At 37.1% G+C, this 23,465-nt stretch overlaps 1 protein-coding gene and 1 long non-coding RNA gene across 3 annotated transcripts; one reads left to right on the top strand and one right to left on the bottom strand.

The window, feature by feature from the left end:
- Positions 1–5,525: 5,525 nt before the first annotated feature.
- On the top strand, positions 5,526–10,118 carry LOC127533577 (uncharacterized). The gene is made up of 2 exons (XR_007941336.1): positions 5,526–5,728; positions 9,817–10,118. It is a non-coding gene; the product is annotated as an uncharacterized LOC127533577 (long non-coding RNA).
- A 2,322-nt stretch (positions 10,119–12,440) lies between these two features.
- On the bottom strand, positions 12,441–17,703 carry LOC127533564 (zinc finger protein 665-like). Of its 2 annotated transcripts, none has more exons than XM_051946879.1 (2): positions 14,025–17,703; positions 12,441–13,091 (listed from the first exon to the last, which is right to left on the bottom strand). In XM_051946879.1, the coding sequence occupies exons 1-2, from the start codon at positions 15,425–15,427 to the stop codon at positions 13,070–13,072; spliced, it is 1,425 nt and encodes a 474-aa protein (XP_051802839.1). In that variant the 5' UTR covers positions 15,428–17,703; the 3' UTR covers positions 12,441–13,069. The 2 variants fall into 2 exon arrangements, with proteins under 2 accessions (XP_051802839.1, XP_051802840.1); XM_051946880.1 differs by having other exon boundaries at positions 12,441–13,088; positions 14,025–17,702.
- Positions 17,704–23,465: the final 5,762 nt, after the last annotated feature.

Here is a 23,465-nt window from a genome sequence, read left to right as displayed (position 1 = left end):
ACTTTGTTTATTTGTACTTCACAGTCAAGAGTAAGAAATACAGGTAAATGATCACTTGTATCACTTATCAAAAGACCACTTTTAACAATGTTCAAAGGCAAATTTACAAAAATATTATCAATTAATGTCGCAGAAAAAGAGGTTATTCGACTAGGCTTAGTAATAGTTGGGCGAAGCCCTTTACTGTACATCCAAAAAATCAGAACTATTGGTACTTGACACCTTTAAGAGGTCTAAATTAAAATCCCCACATATTACAGAGATTTTATTGTCATTCATTCCATCCAGTAACTGATCCAACTTTTCTATGAACAGGGTTTTGCTTGACCCAGAGCGTCTCTATATACAGGAGACAACAATATTTTTTTGTTTCTTCATTTCAATCTCGATACTTAAACATTCCACTGAATCTTCAATTACTGTGGTCATGCACTCAATTATTTTACATTTCAGATCGCTTCGAATAAACAAAGCAACGCCTCCTGCCTTACAGATTCGATCAACATGAAACAACTCATAACCATCAATGTAAGAATTGAACCCCCTTTCTTCTGTCAACCAAGTCTCAGTCAAAGCTATAACAGTAAATTTATGTTTTAATGTGTTCAAACAATCAACAAGTTTCGAGAAATTTTTATACATACTTCTGCAGTTATAACGAATGAGGGAAAAGCATCCTTTCATCTCAACATTACAATTAAATTCACCGTGAGTATAATATTTGCACGTGTCTATTATATTTTGATCCAAATTGGTCTCAGAATCCACATCATGTTCTTAGTCATAAACACGAAAATCTGAATCGTCAGCTTGCGTCAGGATTTGTTCACACGCTGCGGTCATAGCACATACACTCATTTTCAAACTCCTTGGAATGTTGAGTACGCCATTTTCTCAAAGTGGAAAGAGTGCGGTAAGTTTGTCCTCATTACTGACTAAAGTAATTATTTGGAATTTCAACTGAAACAGCTTGTCAGAATTACTTTATATCATTGTTCACTGCACATTTCAGTTATTTTCTGGCGGTTTTGTATCTGAAAATACCGAATTCTAAAAGAACTAATGTGACTGAGTGAATGCTGGCTTAATTGTGCCATTGTCGGTAAACTTTTTAACTAACTAGATAGCGTCGGACTAGACACGACATAAGGTCAGTACGGTTTATATAAGCCCAGAGAGTGATTGAGGTGTGTACCCATGCATAGTGTTCAGAGTTTGAGAGGGGAGAAATTAGCTAACGTTAGCTTGATTAGTTAGCCACCTCGGGTTACATTGCGCGCACGGGCCACGCAACAAGTACAAATGGTAAGTGAACCAGAGGATTTAGTGTGCAAGTTTTACATATGTAGTTTTTGTACAACCTAACAGATTTATGTTTGGCTTATTTATTGACTAAAAAACGATTTTCAATGGAGTGTAACTGTTAATGTTGAATTACTCTTTCAGCTGCAAACACTATTTTTCTTGTCCATTAAAGTGTCTGTGAAGCAGACTGTGATAGCTCATTAAAACTAGGAGAATGGTGATTTCCTCCTCATGTAGTTCTGTCTAATGTGTGCTGGGCAGTAAATTTTACTTGACATTAATGTCTCAGTAGCCTTAAAATGAACTGACTTAACTACAGTGACTGTTAGTGAAAAACCATTCAAGTTTATGATATTTGACAGCCTCAGGTCAGAATATGTAGACAAGTGGTCAGGGCTGATCATAGTAAAGTATGTTTTAATTCTAGAAGGCGTATTGCTGTATAGAGAAATGTGATTTATTAAAATGATTTTGTGGTGTTTCAGACAAGATGAGTTGTTAGCCTAGTTGATACCTTGTCAACTGCATGTGGCTTAAAGCCGTTTTTTAATCAAAGGTTGTATGCATTCATCTAAAAAAACCTTCTTAATGTAATTAGAACTGGCTTTATGTGCCTGTCAAACTTATTTTGTTGTTTTTGTTTATTGTAAGAATGAACATGTGAACTTTTCCTCTATATCTATGTTATGCTGATTCTGCTTATGTGCAATATACTTTCTGCAGGAAACATGCTACTGAAGGTGAAACTTGGCGATGTCCAAAAGTTTGTTCGAATAACTGAGCCAAATCTGTCAGACTTTTTGAATGCAGGTAAGAATTTGATATTGTTAATGTGAGATTTGTGCAAGGAGCTTTAACTGTGCTATTAACTGAATTTAGCAATATAAAATTGATTTACTGGAGATTAGGGCTCTCGCTTCATATCAAATCTTCAACCAAAAGTTGAGATCGTAACTGTAATGACAGCTTTGAATTCAAAATGAACTGTCTATGAGCCCAACAGATAATGTGATGTAGTTTGAATTGAACTGAATTGAAAAATATTTATTTCGAACATAAAATTAACAGACAACTAATGCAGCTTATACAAAATAAAACCACAGCTGAAACAAGGCAACACATAAATTTACAAATCATACTTGTTCGAAAGGGAGTGGGAAGAAGACCAAACTTATTTAATCCCACCCCGAACAAGGTTACTTTATTAGCAATTTATTTCTATATAACCAAAAATTGAATGGCAATAACATACAGCTATCCCACACACCACACACATCATTAAATAAATATTAAATCATTGGGCCAATTCCTCCTACAGAATTCTTTGTTCTTTATACTTTCCTTAAATAAATATTAAATCATTTGTCCAGATACTCCTACTGATTTATATGTTCTTTATACTTTCCAAAAACCTTTTGTTTATATCTCTGTTTAAACTGGACAATATTGAGGCTTTGCTTCAGTTCTGTATCCACATTATTCCACAGTCTCGACCCCTTGACTGTGACACAAAAGCCTTTCCTCGTCGTCCTATATTTTGGAATGATAAAATTGAATTCCTTGCGTAATCTATGGCAACATGTTCGATCTTGAAATGTATTATGTAAATTGTTGGGTAAAAGTTTTTTTCTAGCTCGGAATAAAAATTGAGCCAGTTCAAATTCCACAATATCATACATTTTTAGAAGTTTGGATTTTAGGAATAATGGGTTTGTGTGTTCCAGAAAGTGGGCCTTGTGGATTAAAGGAACAGCTCTTTTCTGTAGTATGAGTAATGGTTTTAATGTACTCATATATGTGCTTCCCCAGATTATAACACCATAATTTAAATAAGGAGAAATCAGAGGACAAAATAGTAAATGAAGGGATTTGCTATTTAAAAAATGCTTCGCTTTGGCCATAATTGAAATATATCTCGATATTTTAATCGAGATATATTTTACATGTTGTATCCACATAATTCTGTCATCAATTATAACTCCAAGGAACTTTGTCTCATGCACTCTCTCTATATCTGTACCATCAATCTGAATTGTATCATGAGCATTAAAGCTACTGTTACCAAATATCATTACTTTACTTTTATTTACATTTAGTGATCATTTATTTTGCTTGAACCATTTGCTAATTTTTCCAACTTCCAATGTGATTTTCTGTAACAATTGCTGTAAATTATCTCCTGATGCAAAAACATTTGTATCGTCAGCAAATAAAATAAATCTCAGGAATTTAGATGTTTTACAAATATCATTAATAAAGAGATTAAAAAGTTTAGGGCTCAGTACTTAACCTTGTGGAAGGCCACAGTCACCAACTTCAAGGCAGTTTGACTGATGTTCACCCATTTGTCGGCATTATTTTCTGTTTGTTAAATAACTGCTAACCCACTGTAAAGCAACTCCTCTGATACCATACTGTTCAAGTTTTCTAATTAACATTGTGTGATTAATTGTGTCAAAAGCTTTACTTAAATCAATAAATAACCCTACAGCGTGTTTCTTCTTATCTACTGCACTCGTCATTTCCTCCATTAAATCAAAAAGTGCATGTGATGTTGAACAATTGTTTCGAAACCCGTACTGATAGTCAGAGATTATTTTACTTTTATCAATAAAACTGTCAAGTCTTGAGTTGAAAATGTTCTCTAGAATTTTTGAAAATTGTGACAAAAGCCAAACAGGCCTACAGTTGGTAAATTGGTGTTTGTCTCCTGCTTTGAACAAAGGAATTACCTTTGCTACTTTCATTTTATGAGGAAATTGACCAGTTTGTAGTGACAAATTGCAAATGTGTGTTAAAGGTTTTAAAATCCCTTCAATTACCGTCTTTACTGTCCTCATGTCTATATCATCAAAATCTGTGGATGTCTTGTTCTTACACTTTCTAACAATATTTAATATTTCTATTTCATCAACCGGTTTAAGAAACATACAAGCTGGATTCCTATCAATGTTAATATAGTTATTATCTTTAACAGTTGCTATTTTATCTGCAAGGTTAGGTCCCACATCTACAAAAAATGTATTAAACTTCTTTACAACTTCCTCCATATTATTTATATTTTTCTCTCCTTCTATGAAATACTGAGGATAGTTAATTCCTGGTTTCTTTCTAATTATATTATTCAGTATTTTCCATATACCCCTCATATTATTTTTATTATTGTCTAGTAATTTATTGTAGTAATCCTGCTTGCATTTTCTAATAATACCTGTTAATTTATTTTTATACTGCTTATATTTATTTTCAGATTCACGAGTTCTATTTTTTATGAATTCCCTATAGAGTGTGTTTTTCCTTTTTGCAAGCATTTTTCAACCCTTTAGACAGCCATTGACTTTCTTTACGTCTCTCTTTTTTATAATGTTTTTTTCCTTGGGCAATTTTTATCATATAATAACTTAAATATTCTCAAAAATTCCTCATAAGCATGATCCATATTAATCTTACTGAATACTGTACTCCAATTTTGATTTAATAGGTCATTTTTAAATGAATCCATGGACTAATTTTATATGATATTTTTTCAATACATACCCTCATTCTGTGATTGAACCATTTGTCCTCCAGAGGACAAATGGCACAAAAAGAGACAAAAACATGACCTGAATTAGATAAAAACATGACCAAAATTAGCCTCAAAATGACCAGATTGATCCAGAAATCTTTACTTCCATTTATCACGGTCCAAATTTATTCTATTCAACATTCTGAAGGTTTTACACAGAGGTTTGTTCATAGATCATTTACTGTCTGATTGATACATTTATTTTTCTAAAGACATGCTGAAAGCACAAAATGATCCAATAAGATGCACAATGACCAAAATTGAACAAAAACAAACTTAAAGTGATGGAAAATGACTAAAATGAGAGATAAAATGAGCACTTCAGAGCAAAAATAAGATGAAAACTGAAACAGAAATGGCCACTGAGTCACAGAATGATGAAATAGACGTGAACTGACCAAAAGAACTGACAAGATGAACAATTTTAAACAGAAACAAACTTAAAAACACACAAAATGACCAAAATGAACCACAAAAATGGTCAAAATTAAGGCACAAAATGACCAAAATGGAAGAAAAAAAATAACATGAAAAGATGCAAAATGTTTAAAACCAGACAGAAAGACGTAAACTGACCAAAACAAAACACATAATGACACAAATGAGACACAAAATGATCCAGAAATCTTCTCTTCCAGTCATGAAACTGTCCACATTTATTCTATTCAACATTCTGAGGGTTTTTACAGAGAGCTTTGTTTTGTTTACTGTCTGTGGACCTGGAAGGAGCAGCTTCATATCTGGAAAAAAGATTCACAATCAACGGTTTGTTTAACAGAAGAGATCATCTTAGTTCAAAGTGGCACCAAATCCATGTCATGTTTGGGTCGTATGTTGGCCTTTAACTTTGAGCAGGTTTGTTTTATTTCATTCATTTGCAAAATAAAAAATGAAAAATGTTTCATGTAAATACAACAATCACCAAACACAAATGAAAGGGAGCAGAAAGAAGACAAGTCTCATAATGTGTCTGCCCCTTTATCCCCAGAAATCAATTACCAAAAAAGTGAAATTAAAAACAACAACAACAAAGAAACATGAAAATATATACATGTATATATATATATATATATATATATATATATATATATATACATACATATACACACACACACACACACATACACTCACATATACATATAATACAATAAAATAAAATAACTGCTGGCCAACACAGACAGTGACATACCATTTTGTTCTCCAATTACCAATAAATTAGTGCTTATTCACAACAACAAAAAATGACAAAGAAATGACAATCAAATGTAACTAATATATTTCATTATATTTCTTTAACAAACTGGATTTAATTAATCTTTTAAATGTGGTGCTTGACTTAGATTCTTTGATTTCTTTCGTCAGATCGTTCCATAAAATGATTCCTTTTACAGACACACAACATTCCATCAATTTAGTCCTTAACCTTGGTTTTTTAAAGATCTCTGTTCCTTTTAAGTTATACTTGCTTTCTCTTTTTCCAAATCTTTTCTGGATGTTAACTGGCAGTGTGTTTGTGTGGGCTTTCAGCATAATTTGCAGAATACTGTAATCTACTAATTCTTGGAATTTCAGCAATTTTAATTGAAGGAATAAAGGATTGGTTGGATCTCTGTAACGTTTTCTACTGATTATTCTTATGGCTCTTTTCTGTAATATGAAAACTGACTGAGTATATGTTTTGCAGGCGTTTCCCCATACTTCAATGCAGTAGGTCAGATGTGGAACAATCATGGTGTTGTATAAAATGTACAATACTTTGTTATGCAGTGAATCCTTTACTTTGTGTAACATAGCTATTGTTTTCTATATTTTTGCCTTTGTATACTGGATATGTGATTTCCAACACAAATTATCATCCAAAATAATACTTGGTTTCCCTTACCCTTTTGATTTCAATACCATCTACAGTAATTGAAGCACCAGTGTCTCTCCCTCTGTTACTAAATATCATGAAGTTTTTTTTTCAAGATTCAATGATAATTTATTTACATCAAACCATGTTTTTATTCTTTTAAATTCTTGTTTCACCACATTTAACACCTGTGCTAAATCTTCCCCAAAATAAAATAATGTTTTGTCATCTGCAAACAGAAAACATTTGAGCAATTTGGAAACATAAACACAATCATTGATGTACAAAGAAAATCCCTGAGGTACTCCACATGTAATATAATGCAATTTGGATTTAGAATTATATATCTGCACAAATTACTACTTTCTACTGTCTAAGTAACTAGAAATCCATTTCTGTGCCACCCCTCTAATACCGTATTTGCTCAGTTTTTTTTAAGAAGTATGGTGTGATCAGTGGTATCAAAAGCCTTTTTGAGGTCAACAAAAACACTTACAAAAATTGTTTCTTATCTATTGCAGTGGATATTTCTTCAGTTAATTCCATAAGTGCCAGTGACGTGGAGTGATTGGTTCTAAATCCATACTGACTATTGCTCAAAATATTGTATCTGTCTATGAATTTGTCTAACCTGATTACAAACAATTTCTCTAGTATTTTTGAAAATTGTGGAAGTAAGGACACCGGTCTGTAGTTGGAAAAAAAACATGTTTATCTCCATTTTTATAAAGTGGAACTACTTTGGCTATTTTAATATTATCAGGAAATACACCTTTTGAAAATGACAAATTGCAAATATATGTAAATGGTTCAATAACTAGATCAATTATATTTTTTACTACTATCATACCTATTCCGACACAGTCGGTGGATCCTTTACCTGCACAACTTTTTACAATATTCAGTATTTCTTCTTTTCCTACCTTACCAAGAAAAATACCATTCACATTATCCATAGTTATGTTTTTATCGGCATTGTCTTTTATAGTAGATATGTTTGCTGCAAGTCGAGGGCCTACGTTTACAAAGAAATCATTAAACTCATTTACTGTTTCAGTTTTATCATCAATATCATAGTTATTTTTCACAAAATAATTTTTACGTTGTCATTTTTTATGACACTATTTATTATTCCCCAAGTAGCTTTCATATTGTTTCTGTTTTTATTTAGTAAGTCACCATAGTAGTCCTTGTTATGTCTTCTTATTATCCATACTAATTTATTTTTATATTTCTTATACCCATCTTCTGCTTCTTTTGACCTTAATTTTAAAAACATCTATATAAATATTTTTTCTTCTTGCAGGCATTTCGTAGTCCTTTAGTCATCCATGGTTTGTCAATAGCATTTTTCTTGGTAATACTCCTGAGTCCACAGTGTTTTTCATACGAATCTGTCAGTATCATCATAAAAGAATCATAAGCTACATTTACATCATGAACATACACTCCATCCCATTTCTGTTTTTAAGATCATATTTCAGTGCCTCCAAGGCTTCTTTAGATCTGTTTCTTATTAATTTTTCTGAGTTGATTTCCTTTCTATTATATTGATAATTTTTATAAACTGTAAAAACTGGTAAATGATCACTTACATCACTTATCAAAATCCCACTCACAACTTTTCCATCAACTGCATTTGTGAAAAATATTATCAATAACAGTAGCACTTTTCAATGTTATTCTTGTTGGTTTGGATATCATAGGAAATAGATTCAGGCTATACATTGAATTTATGAAATCACTTGTTGAGTTCAGTGAACTCGACTTTTCCAGATCAATGTTTACGTCTCCACATAAAAACACAGTCTTGTTTTGGATCCTGTCAAACAGTTCCATTATTCTATCTGTGAATGTCTCTACACAGGTACCTGGTGATCTATAAACACAACTAATTATAACATTTCTAGATTTTTCATTAATAATTTCCACTGTGATCATTTCCATAATACCATCAACAACAGTTGTCATATTATCAACGACATTACATTTCAAACTAGAGGTGATATACAAAGCTACACCTCCACCTTTTTTTTATCCTTCTATTCACATAATACAACTCATAGCCATCTATCTGATATTCCTCCATTTCCCCATCATTCAACCATGTTTCTGACACTGCAATTATACTAGAAGTATTTCTAAATTGCTTTAAGTATTCTTTAAATTTTTGCCAAGTTACATTTTAAACTTCTGCTGTTGAAATGGATGAGAGACAGTGCTCCATTCATCATTACTTTATCATTAAATTGCTCCTCCGTGTAATATTCACATTTGTCGTTTACAGAAATTGGACCATTTCTGTATATGCCCTCATCTACCTTGTATATTTTACTGTCTAAATCTGCATCTAAGTTTGTGTAAAACATCCATGTTCAAGCATATTTTCTGTATCCACTCTTCAATGCATTACCGTTAAGCCTATATCAAATACTTTCAATCAACAGGGTTTCATTTTCCTCTTCTGAATTTTTCTAGCTCCTTGAGGTCTCTTATCATCATAGCCTGTGACTCTTCTTGTTCTCTAATCCATACATTGCCATTTTTAGTCCAAGTTGCTGTGATTTTTTTCTGTTTTCTTTGCATCTCCGCCTCTCATGCAATGTCCCCATTTTTCTTTGTCAAGTGTTCATTTAAGTACACGAGTGCCTTTCATTTCCTCTGCTTTCTACTGATGAATCTAATGATAGCTGGTTTTGCCTTCTCTGTCTTTCTTGGTAATGTGTGACAAACAGAAATATCATCACTTTGGATGTTTATGTTCTTACTGTGCAGAAAGCTCACCACTTTGTTGCTCTAGTGTCAGCAGTTCTTCTCGTGGTGCATCTTCTGTTGTCTCCAAGTTTGCAGTAGCTCGAGCACAGGTTCGATGTCGAGTTTCCAGACCTGTCAATACTAAATTGTCTCTTTTTGTGTATTGCTCCAGTTCGTCCACCCTCTGTTCCAGCACAGTTATCTTTCTGTCTTTCTCTGTTAGCATGGCTTTCAGCGTTTTTACTTCCTCCACTTGTCCAATTAGTCGTTCCTGGTGCGATGTTAGCTTTGTCAGCTCACCAGACATAAAGTTTAGAGGTCTTTTAATCTCTTTCAGGTGTGTTATTTACAGTGTTTATGGTAGAATGTGACCGTTTTAATGGCAGATCACATGGAAGTAACATGAGCCAGTTTGAAATAGTGAGTTATGCAGAAGAACAACATGAAGAAGAAATTCAAAGTTTTTAATCAGTAAATATGTTAGATTATATTTTTAATCTATTTTGTGTACTTGTTGATGGAAAACGTTTCATAAAAGAAACCTTAATAATGTTGCCTTTTAATGTTTTAACCCTCCTGTTGTCCTCATTTACAGGCACCAAAAAACATCGTTTCCTCGGATAAAAAAAAAAAAAATTAGCACAAAAATTCCCCAAATTTCAGAAATAATTCAAAACCTTCAGGAAGAAAATTCCACTAATTTCTTAAAAGTTTTCTTTTCAAAAAATCCCCCAAATTTGGCAAGAAATTTGTTGTAAATATTTTCCAAAATGAGTAAAAATCTTCAAAAAAAAAAACCTAAAAATATCAAAAGTGATTACATACATTTCAGTAAAACTTCTATTTTCTTTAAGAACATTCACATAAAAATCAACCAAAATCCAGTGAATTTCACTGGATTTTGGTTGATTTTTTTGTGAATGTTCTTTAGAAATATTTTTAACTTTTCTTTATTTCCACCTAAAAATGTTCAAAGATTTCCCCAAAATGTTGAAAACGTGGACATCAGAAGTTTCATTGTGAAAATATATATTTTTCCCCACATTTTCAAATTTTAAAACAAGTCAATTTTGACCCGCAGGACAGGGTTAATTAGTCATGTGAGAAGTTGAGTGCAAGTTTTCTAATTCTCCAGGATTAAGGACTGTGTAGAGACCTGTAGGGGGCAGTAACCAGCACCTACTATGATGTTCTCCACGAGCTTGAAGCAGAGGGATTCCTCAGCATGGCCAGATGAACACATCTATTGTGTTTCCACTCCGTGTTCCTGCCACGCCTGCAGGATGACCTTCAGACTTGTGGCAGTGGTTGGACAATCATCCAATCAGAACTCAGAGCCACATGACACCCAACCAGCTGTGGGTGCTGGGTCATACACATCAATTCCTGGAGCAGAAAACACAGAGCTACATGCAAATACAATGTGATTTGAAGCAAAACATTGATTCTTGTGTTTTAACAATATTAGAGGGCAAGAAAAGTGAACAGAGAGTCACAAGTCCCTCACTGGAAGACAATTTCTGACAAGAAAAACCTCCAGGAAGAAGTCAAAGGACGCTTTTCCTCACATTAAGAGTCTTCCTTACTGGAGCCGCTGAGAACTTGGACATTGCTGCGTAATTTCTACTGAGAAACTGTTCCAAACAAGAACATGAGTGTTGTTTTCAGAGCAGTTGTGGCCTGTGTTAGGACCATCTGAAAGACAACGTTACAACTGCAACAATGGAGCACTGATGCTGGAATCAGAGATTGAGGTTTTTCAACTTTGGAACTCCGTTTCAAATCATTGACGATCTCCCAAAAAAAATTTTTTTTAAATCATAAACTATGGATATTTCTAATGGCATCTATGAAATATTAGTTCAGTATGACAGATATTTTCTTAGAGGTTTTTCAGTGGACTGCAGACCCAGTTTCACTTGTTTTGATTTTCTCACATTGAAATTTGAGGCTGTTTGAAGATGAATATCTCAAGAACAACTCGAGATAAAAGCCTGAAACCTTCACTTGTTTGTCTTGCTAACATCAGCAGATCAGATTGTTGTTAAATACAGCAGTGGAAAAAAGTTTTTGGACATCCCATACATTTGTGAATTACTGCATTAAGAATCACTTTGAGGTCTTCAAGAGTCATTTATTTTAGTAAAATCATAAAACTAAACACATCCTAAAAAAGACATTAAGAACTGAAAATTGACTGGTTCCATAAAATGAGAAATTTGGTAGAATTTAGTTTTGTTAGTTACCTCCGCCAAGGAGGTTATGTGACACCCAGCGTCTGTCTGTCTGTCTGTCTGTTAGCAAGATAACGCAAAAACGCCTGGGCAGATTCACATGAAATTTTGAGGGGATGTAGACTATGGTAAGAGGAAGAGCTGGTTTAATTTTGGTGGCAATCCGGAAAGGATCCTGGATCACTTTGAATTTTTTTATTTAGTATGTGGTCCAAAATATGACAAAAACATCATAGGTTAGTATGTCGTCCAACAAATTGGAGCAAGGTGTCCAGATAACTCAACTGGTTTAGAAGGTTATTTGTAAACAGAACCGTGTCAGAGATGCAGGTTCAATTCCAGCTCATGATCCTTTACTGCATGGGTTTCCTGTTTTCCTCTCTATCCTTGGCGGAGGTCTGCACTGAGTGCTTTTCTAGTTTTTCTTGTAAACAACAAACCAAAAAAATATCATTTGTATTTGTGTCTGTCTGATGCAGCCACACCCTTAGAAACACACAAAAAAAGACTTTTCAACAAATATTTCATGATAATATTTAAGATTGTGTAAAAATTTTCAGGGTGTCTAAAAACTTTTTTCCCCTCACTGTATCTGTCAAAGCATGAAAATGTGCCGTTACAAAAATGCCACCATCTCCAGACACATGTGGTCATGGTTCCACGATGCCAATGTCATGGTAATGACTGGATGCAGCTAATTTACAAAGAAATGATTCTAAACTGCATGTCAGCTTTCAAAGATTGGACTTTTTATAGAACACTTCATGTTTTTATATTTCAACTCACACATAATCAGAGATTAGTTGATCTACTTGCTACAGACAGACATGAATCCTAAGGCCAGTAATCTCCTAAATTAATTATGATCAATCATCAGAGAATCACTGAACCAGCTCTGCATCTAACGGGTTCCTGCAGCCCAGAGGGATCTGAGGAACGATTAAGCTGGTAATCGAGGAAATTTGCCCTGCTGCTCACTGCCTCCATCCAGACGTCTATCCCTCTACCACTGATAATTCATTTAACTGACTAACCACTTTGAAGGGTTTAATTAACAGTCATGTCTGTTAACGACAGCTTTCCTCTTAATGGATTTTGCAACAAAGCAACGAAGACACCAAACAAAAAATTAGACCTGAATTCTGTGAAGCCGGATCTCAAGGACTTTAAGTTTGTGGAGGACTTCATGAACTTTTACTGAACCCTGCATGGAGAAATCTTCTTGGCAGAGGTTCAGTCTGTGTCCAGTGTGCATACGCTGGTGTCGTTGTCGGGTTCCTTGTTGATTGGACGTCGGTCCAGACTGGTCAAAGCAGCACTGTTCAGCATTGGCAGAGTGCTGACAAGTCTGAGACTTTAGTCCATCTGTTCTGTTCTGCTTGGAAAACAAACACAAACACAGAGAACGTCAGTGTTTCCTGCAGCATTGAAGAACTGATAACCTTGCCAGCAAGTTGATTTCTCGCGTTATTTGTGAGTTCACAAATCTCTCAAGAAACCATCTTGCTCCGCTCCCGCATTCACTGTTTGTACAGAACCAAGTTAGTTTGGGCCAATCACGCAGCAGTATTCGTGTGTGGGGCGGGATATCTGGGTGTGAAGACGACACCAAGCGCCAGTAGATGAAAACAAACATGGCAACGGAGGACAACGATCGTGTCGATGCTGCTATTAAGTCAGTTTTAGCTGAATCTCCTATCGCTTCTTTGAAGGAAGAACAACGAGAGGCGCTTTGCGCATTTCTGGATGGTAAAGATGTTTGTGCTTTTTTTACCTACGGGTTTTGGTAAGAGTTTAATCTACCAATTGGCTCCGCTCGTTGTGAAGATCCCACGATTGGCTAAAAACAAACCTGTCAGAGGCGGGACATACTGTTGCATTGTCCAATCCGTGCCTCTTTCCTCCGAACGGATTTACATGGAGCGGTCCCAGATTGATATTGTGGAGTACTATCAAGTACTACACAATTATTAATCTGGCTATTGCCAGGTTAAAGAACTGATGCCTTGCCCGATAGAGATAGAGAGCACCCCAAATGACATCTGAAGACACTTTTACCTGTTGGAATTTAACATTCAGTTGTCTGATTACGTCAGAATTCCCAATCTAACCTACATCCCCATATTAACCTGGATCAGATTTCTGTGTCAAAACCAATACAGGTTAGACTGAACGATAGCTGATAATGTGTTAACAGAATTCAACTGACCACAGTTGTTCAAAACAGTTTTGAAACAATTTTGCAGCAATATCCAAAATTATCCAATACACAATTGTGTGTACACTGTGACTGAGACCAGTCTTTACATACCCACTGTGACATTGATTGAATGCTTTCTTTCTGGTGTGGATCTGCTGGTGTTGTTTCAGGGAACCCAAAGTTGTAAAAGTCTTCTTACACTCGTCACATCTGTATGGTCTCTCCCCAGTGTGGACACGTTGGTGAACTTTGAGGTATGTAATGTAGCTGTAGGACTTCCCACACTGGTGACAAAGGTATGGTTTAGCCCCAGTGTGGGTCACTTCATGAGCTTTTAACTTTGAGTACCGTACAAATGGTTTGCCACAGTAATCACATCGGTACACATTATGTCCAGTGTGGATGCGTTGGTGACATTTTAAGCTCTGTTGGTCGTTGAAAGTTTTTTCACAGGAGTCACAGTGGTATCGCTTTCTACCAGAATGGGGGCATTGATGGATCAACAACTGTTCATGTTGAGTAAAGGTTTTCACACACTGATCACAGTTGAGTGGTTTAACTCCACTGTGAATGAGTTGATGTCTTGTTAGATTACTCTTCTGAGTAAAAGCCTTTCCACACTGATCACAGTTGAATGGTTTAACTCCACTGTGAATGAGTTGATGATTTACTAGATGACTCTTCTGAGTAAAAGCCATTCCACACCGATCACAGTTGAATGGTTTAACTCCACTGTGCATTTGTTGATGACTTGCTAAGTTACTCTTCTTAGTAAAAGCCTTTCCACACTGATCACAGCTGAATGGTTTAACTCCACTGTGAATGAGTTGATGACATGTTAGATCACTCTTCAGAGTAAAAGTCTTTCCACACTGATCACAGCTGAATGGTTTATCTCCACTGTGAAAGAGTTTATGTCTTTTTAACATACTCTTCTGAGTAAAAGCCTTTCCACACTGATCACAGTTGAATGGTTTAACTCCACTGTGAATGAGTTGATGTCTTTGTAACAGAGTCTTGGTAGTAAAAGCCTTTCCACACTGATTACAGTTGAATGGTTTAACTCCACTGTGAATGAGTTGATGATTTTCTAGATGACTCTTCTGAGTAAAAGCCATTCCACACTGATCACAGTTGAATGGTTTAACTCCACTGTGCATTCGTTGATGACTTGCCAGATTACTCTTCTTCGTAAAAGCCTTTCCACACTGATCACAGCTGAATGGTTTCACTCCACTGTGAATGAGTTGATGACTAGTTAGATCACTCTTCTGAGTAAAAGCCTTTCCACACTGATCACAGCTGAATGGTTTAACTCCACTGTGAATGAGCTGATGTCTTTTTAACAGACTCTTCTGAGTAAAAGGCTTTCCACACTGATCACAGCTGAATGGTTTTTCCACAGTGCGAATATGTTTGTGAATTCTTAGCTTTGTTGCTGTGATAAAAGTCTTGCCACATTGCTCACAACTCAGTGATTTATCTCTTTTTGCTGTTGTTGCTGAACCATCCATATCCTCCTCAGAGGTCCGACATCTCACTCCATTGCTGTGTTTACATTTCTGTAGCAAAAGACAAAGATAAAAACAGAGGCAGTGATGGAAGAGCAATCATGAAAAACTTGAACCTCAAAGTCTCAATTCCATGTAGTTGGACATGAGGCTGAAACAAGATCAAGAATCTGCAGACATGCTAGCAGCTTTGTCATTAGAAACCTAGAAATGTGTCAACAGCATACTCATAATGTCAACAAAACTATTTTCACAGGCCGATAGTTTTTAGCTTTCTGCACGGTAGTTTTAGAATATTGGGTCGTAAAATCTGTCGATCACCGTGAAAAGCAAAGCAGAGCTGAGACTGATGGGATTTTACCACCAGGATCCCTTGATCCCCAGACTTTCCGTTAAGTTACATTACTGGAGAAATGTACAACATGAAAAGCATACAACATCAATGTCCAGATTTAGGTCTTAATGGCAGCAGGGTCAATTCAGACCACCAACACTTTCTAGTTTCTCCTAGGGGATCAGAAAAGATCTTTAATTCTGCCACTGAATTCTGGATTTGACCCCAACGACCCGGGCAATTTGTTGTGCAGCAGTTACACAAGTCAAGTCACAGTTACACCATCAAACAACAAAAGCAACAAAACAGTAAAACAGTTAAAGGAATAGCAACTATTAAAGGAAATGTTTTAAAAATGTAAAAAACACAGTAAAACAATACAAGCAAAATAAAAGCCATTTAAAGAAAAATCAAACAAAACATATGACAGACAGGGACATCGGCAGCAATCTAATTTAGTCAGACGTAGTAAAAGTTTTCAATTAACGGCCACCAATGTAATCAGGTCGAGGACTTTTCTTTGGTCTGCACTGTTTGAGACATCAGATTACATTGCCCACATCAAGAAAGGGATTCTGGGACGGTCACGTGATGTCACCGAGCAGGATGGTCGCCTAGTTGGAGACGTCCCGATTAACCCACCGATTTACCCCAAATTCGCTAGTTGAATCTGACAGGTCGTACTCTAAGCTTTGTGAAGCGATAGTTTAACAGTTAAACTACGTTGGGCGCTCTGGTAATTCGTGTCTTATGGAAACTAGAGCAACAAAACATGGCGCTAATATCCCGCTAGCTAGCGGGGCTAGCGCTAAGCTAGCGGACGACGCGGGCACCACGACGGGAACCGGTAAAGGAGAGTTCAATGGCGGAGGCGTCTTGGCTGCTATGCAACAGTCCCTGGAGAAAGCTACAGAAGAGATGGGACAAGTCGGGAAACTCTTGGTGGCTTTGCAGGCAGACATGACGGATATTAAGGAGGCCAGTGCCGGTCTGAGAACAGATGTCAACGCAATATTAACCCGGTTGGATGAAGCAGAAAGCCGCATCTCTGTGTTAGAGGATGAGAACCACCAGCTCCGCCAAACAGCGGATAAAAGTGCTAAAAAGTGTGAGGAATTACACCGGGCCGTTGAAGACGCTGCCAACAGAGACAGACGCCAAAATCTGCGGCTCGTCGGTCTGAAAGAAAAGATTGAAGGTAGAAACCCGGCAGACTGTGTGAAGAAAATAATCTCCGAGGCCCTGGGGATTGATTTGGACGGATCACAGCTGCAGCGAGTGCACCGTGCCCCAGTACCAATGCCCGAAGAAGGCCGGCCACCCAGACCCATTATCATGCGGTTTCTAAGTTTCCTAGAGAGGGAACGAGTATTGTCTGCTGCAAGGGAGAAATACAGGAAAAAGGAGAGTGTAATCTGGGGGGGCTGCAAGCTGTCATTTTTCCCCGACATGACAAAAGAGACGGCGGAGAAGAGGAGAAACTTCACGGATGCCAGAAACCGGCTGCACAATCTGGATGTGCGCTTCACGCTTGCATACCCGGCCGAACTGCGCTTTACATGGAAGGGGAAAAGGATGAAGTTTACCGATCACAGTGAGGCAATGGACTTTATCAACAAGGAGGAGACGGAGCGGCGGAGAACAGCAGAGGACGAAACTTGAACTTTATCCCGGCGGACTGACAGTTTGACCAACACGGTATAAGGATCCGGATTGATGTACAGGACATGACTTTTAGTTTAATTGCTTTTGCACCTGTTTTCTGAACACGTTCAAGACGCAGTGAGTATGGGACTCCATCCAACTGGTTGGTTTATAGTGACTCAAACTGTGTTATGACCTGAGTGGTCCTCTTTATGTTTGTATTTCATGTCAAAATGACGCGGAGTGTCATAATTTACTTTTTAAGTCTACTTAGAACCAGTAATGGAAATGGACAAGCCCACGCTATCTTTTTCTTTTTTATTTATTCTTCCCTTTTTTTTTTTTTTAGAGCTATGCAAATAATATTTTAAATACCGTTGTTTGGTTTGTGCACATGTGCCTACTACTACACAGTATGTGTGTGGCATATTGTAAAAAGAGACACCTATCAAGTGATTTCTGAGGGGTGGGGCGGGGACTTCTAACGGGGACCATCTAAGTGTGACTCATGGACCGAGTTTGTGGTGGGTCTCTCGACAGTGTGAGAGGAAGGGGGGTGGGCATGATAAGGGGGCTTTGTTTAACGTTCTGTGTTTTGTAGGGGTTTTATACAAGGTTCTCTGCGTGTTATTGTTAACTTGGGTTGTGACATGCAGTGGGGTGGCACCTCCTCCTTTTTCTTTTAAATTCATTTATTTGTTTGTTTTTACTCTCTCTTTTCCTCTTCTTTCTTTTCATTCTTCACCATCCTCTATGCAAGTTGTCATTTTTGCACGGTCCATATACGAGGTATCTACTAAATTATGGCTAATTGTGTGAGGATAGTATCCTGGAATGTAAACGGGCTACAAAATCCAGTGAAAAGAAGGAAATGTTTATCACACCTTAAGTCCCAACAAACTCATATAGCTTTTTTACAGGAGACCCACTTGACTGATTCGGAGACTGTTAAATTGAAAAGAGAATGGGTCGGTCAGATTTATCACAGTTCATATACGAGTAAAAAGCATTGTGTGGTTATTCTAGTTCACAAGAAGTTAAACTTTCTCATTTTAAAAGAACATAAGGATAAAGAAGGAAGAATAATATTTGTGGAAGCTAAAATTGACGGGAAAAAAGTTAATTTATGTAACATTTATGCACCGAATATCGGAGATCCGGGTTTTTTTCATGGAATAAATAATTTGATAGGGGGCATACCTGATGGGCACACAATTTTAGCGGGGGATTTCAATCAAGTGTTGGATGGGACTCTGGATAAAACCACCTTCTCTAATAATGTACCGAAAGACAGGATGGCAATTAAACTCTTGATGAAGGACTTGAGATTGATTGATATATGGAGGCTTGTCAACCCAAGACAGAAAGAATATACATTCTATTCCCATAATCACAAATCTCACTCTAGGATAGACTATTTTTTGATTGGCAAAGATCTAGTAGAGAGCATCTCAGACTGCGCAATAGGACCCATAGCAATGACTGATCATGCTGCAGTACAGCTAGATTTAGTAATTAAATCAGACGGGGCGAGGAAAAATAGATGGAGGCTAAATGTATCGCTACTACAGGATCCAGAATTTAATAGTTTATTAGAAAAAGAACTTGATTTCTTTCTGGTGAATACAGGGTCCGTAGATAAGTTTGGAACTGTCTGGGAGGCCTCTAAGGCATACATAAGGGGGAAAGTTATTGCCTATTCAAGCAAAAGAAAAGAGAGGGAATACAGCGATTAAAAGATCTTGAAACCCAGCTTAAAGAATTAGAGAAATCACTGTCTGAGAAACACTCTGATGCGTTGTTGAAAAAGGTATGTGACTTGAAATTTCAAATAAATGAATTATACAACAAAAAAGCTGAATATGCCCTTGTTGGACTCATCACAGGAGAAGATGAAACAGCCTACAGAGGGGAGGTCCTGAAGTTGGCAGCTTGGTGTTCAGAAAACAACCTGGCTCTGAACACCAAGAAAACAAAGGAGATCATTGTCAACTTTAGGAAGCTTGGCACCGACCTAGCCCCCCTCTACATCAACGGTGAGTGTGTGGAGAGGGTCCACAGCTTCCGGTTCCTGGGCGTCCTCATCTCCTCTGACATCTCCTGGACGGACAACACCACGGCGATCATTAAGAAGGCACAGCAGCGGCTACACCTCCTGAGGGTTCTCAAGAAACACAACTTGGACCCCACCCTGCTGACGACCTTCTATCGCTCGTCCATTGAGAGCCTGCTGACTTACTGCATCACAGTGTGGTACGGCAGCTGCACCATGGCAGACAGGAAGGGGCTTCAGAGGGTTGTTAAGACAGCACAGAAAATCATCGGCTGCCCCCTCCCCTCCCTGATGGACATTTACACCTCCGCTGCATTAAAAGGGCAGAAAACATCTCAAGGACAACTTCCACCCTGGTTCCGACCTGTTTGTCCCGTTGCCCTCAGGAAGGCGCTACAGGTGCATCAGAACAAACAAACAGACTCAAAAACAGTTTCTTTCCAAAAGCCATCACCACTCTGATTCAAACATGCACTGACATTCCAACCCCCCCCCCCTCAGACTACCTCAAAACCGTCTACTGTGAAATAAGACTATTCTAATGTGCAATATCACACTGACCATGCACTTTTTATTCTTGCACTGATGGAGTGCTCTAAATCTCATTGTACTTGTGTATAGTGACAATAAAAGGCATTCTATTCTATTCTATATTCTAGGCTGAAAAGTAATTTTTATGAGAGTGGAGAAAATCAGGGAAACTATTGGCTAGACAATTACAACAAAAGGAGACAGTTATGCCATACTAGCTGTTAAAAATGAGAAGGGTGAATTGGTGACACAAACAGGGGATATTAATAAAGTATTTGCAAATTTTATGAGCAACTCTATAAATCAGAGATTAATCCGGATGTGGGTAACTACAGACCTTTTTCTCAAAAATCAATTTGTCAGAAATGTCAGGGGATCAGAAGGACTTTTTAGACAGCCCAGTAAGTGTGGAGGAGGTGAAAAAAGCCATTTCATCAATGAGGGCTGGAAAGTCACCTGGTCTAGATGGTTTCCCTCAGAATATTATAAAAGTATGCTGATAAATTGGCTCCTATCCTAAAAACAGTGTATGAACGAATCATTTTTATTGGGAAAACTACCAGGAACATTTAATGAAGCACTGATCTCCTTAATCGTTAAAAAAGATAAAGATCCCACTGACCCAGGAAGCTTTAGACCTATCAGTCTGATCAATGTGGATTGTAAAATCCTGACAAAGATTCTCGCTATGAGGCCAGAGAGTGTTTTTACCACACTTAATACACCCTGATCAGGTGGGATTTATTAAAGGAAGATCATCTTCTGATAATGTTAGACGCTTATTACACCTCACTCAGCTTAATCGAGATGAAAGTACCCCAATAGCTGCTTTTTCCTTAGAGTGGATAGAGTGGAGTGGGGCTTTCTGCGGCATACACTTGGGATATTTGGGTTTGGGGAAGGTTTTATCAAATGGGTGAACATAATTTATTCAGACCCCAGAGCAACAGTGATAACAAATGGACTGACCTCACCCTTCTTTGGCCTAGCACGCGGGACCAAACAAGGAGACCCTCTTAGTCCTCTACTTTTTACGTTATTCCTTGAGCCATTGGCAACTGCAATCAGGACAGATACTAATATTAAAGGGGTGTCACAAGGAGGGGAGGAACACAAATTGTTTCTATATGCAGACGACATTTTATTACTTATCAAAGACCCTATATTGTCCATCCCTAATGTCTTATCAATAATCGAATCATTTTCAAAATTATCCGGCTATAAAATAAACTGGCAAAAATCCGAAGGTATGCCAATATCAAGAGGGTGCAGCCAATCAGTAATCTCTACATTCCAATTTAAGGTTATCACATCTGGAATGAAATATCTGGGGATTAGATTATGTTCAGATTTAGAAAATATAATCTCTATTAATACAGGTCCTTTAATTCAAAAAATCAAGACAAATCTGGACAAATGGAAACTGATAAACCTCACTCTATGGGGGAAAATTAATATTATTAAGATGGCAGTTGCTCCAAAATTTAACTACATCTCTATGATGATACCAGTAACCATCTCTGACCGTATTTTCAAACAATATAATCGTATGATAACAGATTTCTTATGGAACGGGAAAAAACCCAGAATCGCTCTAAGGAAGCTCTTAGCCTCAAAAGATATTGGGGGACTTGCTCTTCCAAATATGGAGTTATATAGCATAGCATTTGAAATGAACAAGTTAACAAATCATTGGACAGATTATGGGTCAAGCCCTAGTTGGGTTAAGATTGAGAAGGAACTTGCCGCCCCATTTAATATTGTTGAATTATTATCACAGAAGAAAACAGACAGACAGATGAAGAAAACCTAATTCTACAACACTCTCGATGGGCATGGGCAAGAGCACATAAGACCTTAGGGATCTCACAGTATAAACAAGGCTATTCCTCTATATGGAATAATCCTTCAATATGTATAGGGAAAAGGACATGCTCTTGGGTTACATGGGTGGCAAAAGGGATACGTGTTGTCAGTGACCTTTACAGGAACCGGTCACTGGTATCATTTCAAGACCTTAAAGAACAATATAATCTAACAGACAAAGGGGATTTCTGGAAGTACTTACAGTTGAGGAGTAGTGTGAGTTCTACTTTTGGATTAGAATGGGCAGAGGAGGGAGAAAATAAAGTTCAAGAATTTCTCAATTGTCGTCACACTCTGCACTCAGCCTCGCTGTTTTATAGAAAAATGTCAAATATTCAAACAAAAATGTGTGAAAGCTTGAGATTAATATGGCAAAAGGATCTCGGTGGGGAGATTAATGAAGATGTATGGCAGGATGTGATTTCAAATGTAGGCAGGGCTACTAGGGATGCAAGGAGTAAGTTCATCCATTATAAGATCGTACATAGATATTATTTCACACCACTGAAACTGTTTAAAATGGGATTAACTCAGGACAGTAAATGTTGGAAATGCCATAAGGAGTTGGGTACATTCCTTCATGCTATATGGGACTGTCCTATGGTTCTGCCCTTTTGGAAAGTGGTGCTGAAAAACCTTGAAGGATGGCTTAAACGACCTTTACCAATATCCCACAATTATGTCTGTTAATGGATAAGGCTCTAATGCCACCAGGCCTTACAAAAGCAGAGCTTCAGGTGACAATAACTGGTTTTATTGTGGCAGCTCGAGTCATACTACGCAAGTGGAAAAGTCCACATAAACCTGAGCCTGTGGAGTGGTTAAAACTCATGACAGAGACTGCTGCCTTTGAAAAGATGATTGCCAAGGTTAATAATGTTCCAAATAAATTGAGTCAGGTATGGGAAGTCTTTGTGGACCACATAAGGGATGTGATACCATAGAGGGGTGCAAGGCATGGTTGGGAAGAGAATTATATCGTGTGTAATTTTATTTATGTATGCTCTAATTGTGTATGAAGCATGAGGGGTGCCAGGGGTAAGGGTGGGGGCTGTTTTTATGTTGCAAGACGTTGTTGTTGAATGTTTTATTTTATATATATACATTTTTTTTCAATTTTATTATTATATATATGTATATAATTATTTTTTTTTAATCAACAGACTATTGAGACTATGGACTACTCTTGTCATATTTGTAACATCTGAAATGTCTGTAAAGTTATGTTAAAACAAAATAAAAAATTTGAATGACAAAAAAAAAGAAAGGGATTCTGTGGAGAGGCTGGCATGAGACAGTTTTTAGTCTCAGCATGTTTAGCCCTAAAATCATGGGAGTCAAACCTGACATAAAAACTGTTTAGACTTTGAGCCAGCTCTAAATCATTATTATAACCACTGAGCTGAACTCTCTCATTGACACATTAATTAGTTCCAGTGATCAGATTCATCAGAATCAGAATCACTTTATTCATCCCTGAATGGAAATTCAGTTGTCAGGGTTCTTATCTGTTTAAAGTGGAATTGAATAGCCTGACTGCTGATTGGCAAGAAAGATTTCCTAAATCTTTTGGTCTTGCAGCGCAGGGATCGGAGCCGCCCACTGATGTTTCG

This window comes from Acanthochromis polyacanthus, chromosome 4, assembly GCF_021347895.1.
Source record: "Acanthochromis polyacanthus isolate Apoly-LR-REF ecotype Palm Island chromosome 4, KAUST_Apoly_ChrSc, whole genome shotgun sequence".
Classification (NCBI taxonomy): domain Eukaryota; kingdom Metazoa; phylum Chordata; class Actinopteri; family Pomacentridae; genus Acanthochromis; species Acanthochromis polyacanthus.
This window is presented reverse-complemented; position numbering and strand designations above follow the sequence as displayed.